This window comes from Pyrgilauda ruficollis, unplaced genomic scaffold (genome assembly GCF_017590135.1).
Source record: "Pyrgilauda ruficollis isolate IOZ18807 unplaced genomic scaffold, ASM1759013v1 scaffold74, whole genome shotgun sequence".
Lineage (NCBI taxonomy): Eukaryota > Metazoa > Chordata > Aves > Passeriformes > Passeridae > Pyrgilauda > Pyrgilauda ruficollis.
In genome coordinates, this window is record NW_024529266.1 from 4,127,607 (window position 1) to 4,137,625 (window position 10,019).

Sequence of the window (10,019 nt, forward strand, 5' to 3'; positions counted from 1 at the left end):
CACAAACTGATTACAGCCAGATTATTAACCCATGTGACTACCTAGTTTTTAGACGGACTGGCAGCGACCCTAAGAAACTTTTCTTGCTAGAAAAACATGACTTCAGGGGTGGAATGCTCACTGCTAGAATCTGTGAAAAGAATAATTATTATGGGATTTATTCCTAATGCACTAATGGAAACAGGTATGTGGGTTTGGATTTTAGTAGTAGAACAAACAACTGCCTTTAAAAATGCCCAACTCTTTTCAGTTTCTTGTGGTAACATTATGCAAGGTCTTGAAAATTCCTCAAGTCAAAAAGGTGTCACATGATGCAAGAATCTCTCAGGATAAATTGTGACATTTATTCTGCAGCACTTTTCCTGCATGTATCCTTCATGCAAATACTTAGGTACTGACAGTGCCTCAGTTTTGCATTATGAAGGTTTACCATGTCACTTGTTGCAGTCTACAATAAAAGTTTATAAATATAGAAAACACAACATTTTGACTAATCATATCAGTTGGTATGTATCAAATTAAAGAACAGCTTTCCTTTCTGTTTAGGTGGAAAGACGGAACAAACTAGTCATTTCATTCTCACAGACTAGTTTAAAAAGTACACCACTAAATGGGAGAAGCAAAGGCAGAATTACAACTTCACTGTATTTTCCTAAGTAATAGAGAGCCTTTAGTTGTTAAGAAAGACAGAACTCAGACTCACTGTGCATTTGTTCGGCTTCTCTCCTGAGTGGACTCTCATGTGAATCAGCAGTTTGTAACGGGCATTAAATGGCTTGAACCTTCGAGGGCACCCTGCCCAGAAGCAGGTGAAGTCCTCTCCCTTCCTCTGGTCTATGTGGATCTTCTCTATGTGCCGCACAAGCTCCTCTTGATGGTCATACAGCTTCCCGCAGTCAACCCAGCAACAGCCATGCTTGCCATTGGAATCGTCCAGCTCGCCATCTTCCTCCAGCAGGGCGCCCGGGGCAGGAGGCAGCACCTGCAGCGGGGGGATGTGGCTGGGCAGGCCGTGCGGATGGCAGTGCTGGTGGGCATGGTACGGCGGGGGCGGCCCTTGTGGAGGAGGTGGTGGCAGCACCAGGGATGAAAGAGGCATGTCACCAATAGGGCCTGAGAAGTCATCCAGCTGTTCATTTTTCAAGATCTCCATTGCTTGGCTGTCCATGGGCAGCACACCCTGCTGGATCACCATGTTATTTGTGGCACCCATCTGTAAGCTGGCTTGCTCCAGCTGCTGCATCCGCTGGTACTCACCTGTCCCATTCTCAACATACCCTGAAAAAGTGACACTGCCATTCGCCATGTGGAAGCCTTTCTGGGCAGTTGAAACAGAGCAGTTTTGGGGTATACAGCTTCCTCTTACTCCCAAAAAATGTCCATAGACCTCAGGCTGTGTGGAGACGTTTGCTGGCGATGCCCTGGCGCTGTTGATGTAGGCCACCAGAGAAGTTGGGGATGTACGAATGATTGTATTGAACTCGATCCCAATGCCGTCAGACAGAGGAGATACAGAGAGTGCTCTCTTTTTGGAGTGGGCTGATTGAGACCAGACTGAGGACTGGCAAGCACTAGAGTAAGTGAAACTCTTATTTTCCATGCCATATAAGTAGGACAGTAATGAGTTACTGGATGTAGATGCTTCAGGCAAAAAATTTATTAAGTTCCCCAGGTCACTGCCATTTTGTAAACCATGGTCAGGAGGAGCAGAAGAAAGTGTCCTGTACCTGTGTGACCACTCTTGTTCAGCACTCACAGGGGAGTGACCTTCTGACAAGCTTAACGTTGTAGAGGCCAGAGTCTCACATGACAAGAGTGACCTGAAATAAAAGTATAATAAAGTAAGCAGTTAGACAATTCAAAAGTAGATCTTTTACCTTCACACACATGCTTAAATAAGGAAAGGCTACATGTGAGAAGAGCTCTCCCTAATACTAGGTGCTCAAGCTCAGCACACTCAGTTAATGTACCAGTAGTTATACAGGGGTAATATACGTGTAAAAAGGTCACTTAGGAAGCCAGCTTTAAAACTTCAAGATTTTGAAAGAAAGTTACTGTAAAGATTCTTGATCCTCCATTGCAGAAATTATTGCATGTCTTTTCATCAATTGTGGTGTAAATAGGTTTGGATTTCTGAAGCCAAAGCATTATGTTCCTGCCTTCTATGAAACCCATAATGATTTAAGTAATCTATTATTTTTCTTGAAAAAAACAGAAAGAAAACTAATCCAATGGGAATGGATATTCAATCTGAACGACAATTGTCAATTGTAATATATACAAATACTACAAATACTTCCCTACAGCAGTTTTATATATCAAGTTTATAAATACAGGTAATATCTAACTTTACGAAACAAACAAAATAAATTAGTAATGTAGGAGAACTGGTTGAAGAGGTTTCTTAGATTTGATTTGAAGATGTATCTTCCTCCAAGTCAGCAATCAAAATTTTTCAAGAAAGTGTAATCTTGCTGGTATTGAGCATTTTTCACAGAGATATTGTGAGACTTTATGCTGCAAATATTCTTTGGATAGCTTCAAAACCCTCAACATACAGGCCCTTAAAAGTATTGTTTTCTACAGAAAAAGATAAAAAAGAAATAAAAGGGGCATCAAGTGCCCTGAGTCATGGCTATAAATGCTGGCTGAAGCTTAACCGGATTTATTTCATTTCCAGTTCACACCCAGGCACATTTGGATTCCCTACCAGTTAGTGGTGCTATCAGTATATAAATTTCTATTTTTAAGGAGATCTTACAATAGGAAGAACTGGTTATGTATCCAAACAAATCTGACAATCTCACAGAAGCCTCTGCATCTTATGTTTTGAGAATTAATTCTTGGTTTTATTATTTTAACAACACCGTTTTGAAGAAGCACGGAATTTCAATGACAGATCGAGGACACTGGAGGGGAAGCTTGGCATGGCCTGAGAGAGAGAGGAAGTAGTTTGCAGGTGCTGTATCTGTAAGATAGCTCACAAACAGGAAAAATGTAGCTTAAAAGAACAGCAAGCCCTGCTGTGGTGACCAGAGGGAGAGACGGTTAAATGCCCCTTTGCACAAGATACTGGCACGCATGGTTGATCTGCTGCATCAGAATAGAAACATCCTGTTCTGATTCAATGTCAGGGCAGGGTACTGTCATGGACCTTACGTGACTCCATCAGGGTGTAAACGGCACTTGCAAAACAGACTACAGACAAAAAGCACAATTAGCATGCTGACTACAATTTGTATTGGGAGAAATGAGAAAAATGAGACTGCTCTATCAGGTCAGTCTTGTGTGCCATTTAGATCTAAAGGGATGACTGTTTGTGAAAAAGTTGATTTAGGCTGTTGTCAATGAGCTTTGCTAAAGCACAGTTCATTATAGGGCGATTAAATCGTGCTAGTATGTTGTGACCCCAACATACTATCCACAGGTTTGAACTCCATGCTATGATTCACAGCCGGAAAATATAAGGAGGTGGTAGGGGTGTTCTGCCAGGTTTTAAAAAAATTTTTATTTTCTCTTTTATGAATAAAGCGAAAGAAATTGTGCATCAATAAAAAGTCTATTTTTGTACTGACAAGAATTTTAAGCAGATGCATAGTACAACCAGTGTCATACAAAAAGCTACTAATGCCTAACATGAAGGGGCATATCCACCAGTGAATCTGAAGAAAAACTGCTTTTTTAAAGTCTCATAATAGGACGAAAATAAAAAGCTGGCCCAGAATTTCAAGTATACAATAAGGAAGAGCCAGCTATTCTGAAGAAGCTGCAGCACTTCAGCATCTAAATTCAAAAAATAATAAAAATTCCAACCCCAAAAATGAAGATTGATTTAAAATTCAGCCCACACTGTGACTAAGTAGTTTTCTAATAGGAGGAAAATAAATACACCTAATATGAAAATGAGGGACCAGATCTATCAGGGTGAAAGAATCTCAGATGGCATTAGGTGGTGCATCTGCTTATTGTAAATTAAACCAGTTTGAGTTTGGACCAGATCTTTCATTAACATTTACAGGAGATTACTTGCAATTACATTGTATTCTCCCTTTGTGTAAAGAGGCCACAATGTCAGAGTATAATCCAGAATCCTGAACATAAACATGGAAGAGTGAAAACTATGTTTTTCTCTCTTTTTATGGTCTTCTATTTACTAGCCAAGAACCCTTTGCTCTTTCCTAGATCTTTTTCTGACTTGCATCAAAGCAAATGGCAGTATTACATCTGGTTTGATGCAACACAACTGAATATTCCAAAACAGTTCTGCAGAAACTCAAAAAAGATGGGGGAGGTTTTATCCTCCATGGTCTATACACCAGAATCGGATGCTATGTCTAGCAAAACTCTCATTTTGCCAACTGGTTTCTTTCTTCCTTCAGTAAAAATCAAGAAAATTCACTTCAGCTTTGGCAAATTCAACAAATAATCTGATTTGGGCTGAGCTGCCAGAACACAGTTCATAGTGCCTGAGAGATAAAATCCAGAGAAGGCACTCTGACCAGGAAGAACCAGTCAACTTCACTTAGGCAAAACCAGTTTATAGTTCAAGAAATTTAATTAAAAAAAAAAAAAAAAAGCTCAAAACCAAACAACAAATAACCAACCTCCCCAAAAACACAAAGAAAAAAAATCCCACACTGTTTTGACAATCTCTGAGTTAGAATCTGACTTTAAACTTGTTTTGCCTAATCAAACAAATTGAGGTAAAAATTGCTGAAATTGACATTCTTTGTGTGATAAACTTATTTTATAACACCTTCATTGATAAATCATTAAAAGGTACTCTAGGAACACCACAGCCTTGATTCTGCCAGAGTTTCAACTTGAGTTTGCCCTTAGTAAATGTTTCTTTGAAATAAAATCAAAACTGCATAACTCAGTACTGACATGATACATCCAACCACTCATTCAGTGTTTGGAACCATACAGGCACACCTAAAACTTAAGTAAGTAACAACTGTGTAATTGTATTTTTCTAGCATCAGTTTTATTTGATCTGAAAGGCATGTATTTGGATTTGTCATTTGTCATCATCTTAGCACTGAATGGTTTTTGCTGACATGTCTACACAGGAAGCATAATTAATTTTGTAAATTTTCCCAGGGGGCTCAGTCTTCACAACTAAAGTGACAGAAATGTTAAAAATTATCTTAACAGTAAAGCAAGGTTTTATTCCATTTGCAAAGTACCAATCTTAATTATTCCAGGAATGTTCCTTGGCTTGTGATAAAGTAACACAGTAAATGTAAACTGCTTTGAGAATAAAGACCCTTATGGTCTTATGTAAACAAAAACTACATTTCAACTCAGTAGACAATGGGGAATGTAGATTCCAAAGTAATACATTAGAATATTTTTTCACTGTGTGTTTAACATCCAGGGATGTGCCTAATGTACTTATAGGGTGGTTCTCAAATACCTGTTTTCCTCTAATTCATGTCTGCTGACAAAACTCAAAGTCATAATCTCTTATTTAAGTGTTTAAAATTAATTAATAAATGTTTATCTGTGGGGTAGTGATACAAAAAGGCAACATTTACAGTGGTCAGTTTTCTTTACCTACACAACAGAACTAGGAAAACTAACAAGTTTTCAAGGACAATTGATCTGATTAATTATCAGATGGTAAAAAAAAATATTTGAAAGCAAATGCATTTGATGAGGAGAGAGGAACATGTGCAGAGCATTTATGGTTTTTTTGTCTGTCCTTGATGTTATTTGAAAGATACCAACACGGCTCATTTAGCACTGTGCAGAGGTAACATGTGAACTATTTCTGATTTCATCCTCCATAACACTTTCTATACCTAGTACAAAAATCTAGTTTGTGACTATAAAACAGCCTTTATGTAATAAAAAGTCCTACCATACACAGATTTTGTGTGGCCAAATTTCACCCATTATTTGAATGATACAAACATGAAGTACGATTATAATTGATCTGAATTAAATTGCATGGAATTCAATTTCCCATGGCATAACAGAGAATGATTCTCTGATTTTAATAACCAGAAATGTCACATTTTAATTACAGAAGAATTAAAACCCCTTCCTTTTAAAATACTGAATATAAAAAGGTAATTGAGGACCTTATATCTGATGGAGAAGCACCCAGGCTGGAAGCATCCATAGACCTTTGTAAGCAAGGGCTGATCTGGCTGCATGCTGTTGAAAGGTGATTCACTGAAGGTGAAAGAGGTCCCAGCTGTTGAACTGTCATGAGATTGCTGGTGACTATTGCATTGTTGCCACTGCCTTTTCCAATGGACTTGCCCTTGTGTCCATAACCAAGACCTCCTAAAATAAACAAAGCAGGTTAGTATTTATCTTTCATGAACCCATGACAGGGCACAGAACTCATATTATAGCATCCCATGAACTCTGTCATCTAACTCCCACATTTTTATCACATCACTTTGCAAACTTCAGAAAGTAATGGGAATCTTCCGATGAGGACAAAACAGGGGACCAACACAAGAATTTTGCAAACTTCTCAAAATATAAATAGCAATATTCTACAGGGGAATTAATAGATTATGCATGTGCAAAACATGGGCTGAAGTGCATAAACTAAAGACCAGGCATGATGGAAAAACATCAGAAAAAGCACCAGGTAAAAAGCCTTCAGCTGAAGGACAGCTCTCTATGAAGAAGACAGGAAGAGAGAACCCAAGGAGGCTGCCAGAACAGCACCATGTCCCGAGTCCTACCAAACCCTGCAGCTCCAATCCGTTGCAAGCCCTTCCATCATTCCTACCACTACCCATGCATAAAGCAAGGAGACCACCAATACGCATGCAGACTGCAGTGCTGGCTGAGTAGTTTCACTAGCAGGAGAGAGTTACAGCTGGAACCCAGCACCCCTCAGAGGAGTCTAAGTAGAGGAATCTGAGCTGAATGAAACTGAGAAGCATTCTGGACTTTCTTTAAAGGCCACAGTCTGCTCTTAATCACTGCTGCCATGACTCAAACTGATAGCTCCTAGACAGTAGCACAAAAGGTAGCTGGCCACTGGGACATACCTTCAAAATGCCCAGTGTACCTTTTGTTGTGATTTAGATCACAGGTGGTAGTTTACATGATCGCCTCCATTAAAACACATTGAGATTAGAAAGTTAAAATGCAGGTCACAATAAGGAAGTTGTTGGACATATAGCAAAGTCTCACCACAGCTGAAAATCAATAATTAGACAATTCACATTTCTAGCTGCTTCCCTGTTCAGAATACTCCACAAAGCAGGACAGAAACATCAGGACAAACAGTGAAAAGTATTTCTATGCAAACCATTTTCCTAAATTAAATCTACTTTTGATATGGGCATACAACTCATACAACCTTTTCTCCAGGTTCTTCAAATGGGTTGCAGACTGCAGAGAGAAGTACATTAAGGCATTAATGGCCTTCCCAGTCAAAGGAAGAAAATCCAAATCCTCCAATTCTCTCCAGATCAAATATTTCCAAGGACAAACATGTAAAGAGAATTCCTGATTCTGCACTCAACTCCACTGCGGACACTACAACAAGGCATTTAAGTTCTTGTAGGATTACTGTCTGTTCCCACTACAGATGTTCAATTAAATCAAAAGAAAGAGAGAAGGTATTTTGATTTCTTTCCTGTGAAGCAGGAAAGTACATATTTTGAACTCAGTAAAGCTGAATCAATGTGCCTCTCAGCAGTTGATTTTATAATGTTATGGAGAATTAAACTGGAACCAGTAGCAAACATTAGGCAAAAAATGTAAGTTGCCTCTGATGTTAACATGAACACTACTTCTCTTAGCAAAAAGCTGGATGGGGTGAAATAAATTTACAAGCCCCATTCACACTATAAAAAATACATAATACTACATAATATGCCTATATGTATGTGTGTACATAAATGTTCAGTTAGCTGTGTTTCAGAAAAGTGCCTTTAGTATGTAGAACCAAAGACACTCTGCACCAAATTACATAAAAGAGAAGTGTACTATAACCATGTAGGAAACCCGACTGGGTTTGACACTGAAATACAGTTGTAATGCACGCATGCATACATACATACATACATACATACATACATAATACATGCCATTATCCACCCTTCATTTAAAGGTCACCTTTAAACAAATTTCAGTATTAACAATAATATCTGCTTTATCATATCAGGAAATTAAGGACTGTGCATTTGTCAGATTTCCATTAGTGAAAGGCCATGTGTCATCTCAAATAACTATCTGCAACAATACAGTGAAATTACTATTTACTCATTATTAAATCTGAGCTGCTTGAAGCTTTCATGTTGGAAAAAAACACATCCCAGCAGAAAAACCAGAAAAGGAAGTAGTGTCAAACCAGTGCTGTTAAATACAGAAAGTTGCATCCTCAATGCATTCTGGTTTCCCTTTCAGTTACAGGGTCTGCTATTATTATCTGTGTATAAACAGTACCTCAGGGATGCCAACAGCAGGTAAGAAAATTTGCTGTGTTATGGTAAGGATGATGAGAAAAATTGGCCTCATTGCTAGCCATTGAAAGGAAAACATGAGAAATTAAGTACTTTGGGGAGAGTGTATTACTGGAATGATGAACAAAAGTTATTCAAGACTCTAGTCCTCATGAACATTTGTCTGGACTGACATAAGCCTTCCACTCTTATGTGGAAACAGAAGCAAAAGGCTTTCTTCTTTTTACCATTGACAAACATTTGCTGTTATGACAAAAGAATTACAATTCCTCCACTGAAAAGAAGGCAGGGGAGATTATCATGGAAGAATAAATAAATCATCAGCTCCCACCACTGAAAGAGACTGCAAAGTAAAAGGCTGCTGCTGTGAAAAGCAAAGTCATAACATTTCATCAGCTGCTTCATATAGGCACAAATGTGTCAAAAGACCATCATTAATACCTTGTCCATGTCCTGCAGGTCACTGAACAATATCAATTTGATCTGAATCAGGCAGCAGCGTACAATCCCATCTATGCTGAACTAAGTCTGAGCACAAGACTGGAAGCTTATGCTGACTTCAAGCCCACTACAAAAGTACAGACCACATCTGATCTAGCATAAAGTTAAACAGGTGCAATGTGGACCTGGCCTGTCAGCAATCTGCTGCTGAAAGGAAAGCTGTCAGAACATGTGTTCAAAAGCTCAGGATAAATGTCAGAATAACTATGTCCAGCACCAGCATATGGCATCACATACCCAGAGTGCCAGAGGAGTGTTCAGACCTGGTTCCCTGTATCATTGTCCTGAAGCCTGGAAATGTCAGGATAGTGAAAGGACAACTAGAAATTCCTCAGTGCCTTGAATCCACATCAGCTGAGATAAACAGGAAACTCTCACGAGGGTACCAGTGAGTTTAAATGACACTGCAGATTCTAAGAAAAATATGTAACCAAATATTTTAAATAAGTAAAAGAAGTAGTTTCTTTTCTTTTTTACTAGGATACAGATCAGGAGACAGTCCAATAAAGCCAACAACAACTAAGGAGGGGGAATCAGTCCTACAGTAGCTCCTTGTAAGAATTACAGCTGACCAGAGCAGGTGATTTAGTCTAAATAAACATAACACATGAGTCAAAACTTCACCTTATCAACATATAACAGTAAAAGTAAACAAGTAGAAACAGTAAAAAAAATTATGGAAATATTTTAATCCATTCACTTCCTCATTCATTAGGCTGCCTATTTTCCCTGTTTATTCTCTTAGCTGGTTAACAGCTAAGCTTCACCCATCCTTGAAATGCAAAATTATTTCACTGCAATCTTCTGAAGAACATTCAAAGAAAGCAGAAAAATACAAGTACTTTAGATACACAGAATTTTAGATGAGACTTTCTTAATTTATGTAATTCTCTTAGTTTTTGGATGAAGAGTCCAATATGAAATCAGTTTCACTTAAAAAACATTTTCTTTTATCAGATATTGAAGGAAATCAACCAATTTCTTTGCCTATTTCTTTATGTTAAGAGCAGTCATTTGTTCATTCTTCCAAGTATCTCAGGTTAAAAAATGAAACTACTTCACCAAACCTTTGAA

At 38.3% G+C, this 10,019-nt stretch overlaps 1 protein-coding gene across 1 annotated transcript in view; it reads right to left on the reverse strand.

Annotated features, from left to right (window-relative positions):
* GLIS3 (GLIS family zinc finger 3) overlaps positions 1-6,286 on the reverse strand; it is a 119,488-nt gene extending 113,202 nt beyond the window's left edge. The window contains exons 1-2 of the mRNA XM_041486184.1: positions 6,090-6,286; positions 704-1,820 (exon numbers count right to left, since the gene is read on the reverse strand). Of these exons, the coding sequence (XP_041342118.1) occupies positions 704-1,820; positions 6,090-6,220 (1,248 nt within the window). The 5' untranslated portion in view covers positions 6,221-6,286. The remainder of the gene's footprint in view (positions 1-703; positions 1,821-6,089) is intronic.
* Positions 6,287-10,019: the final 3,733 nt, after the last annotated feature.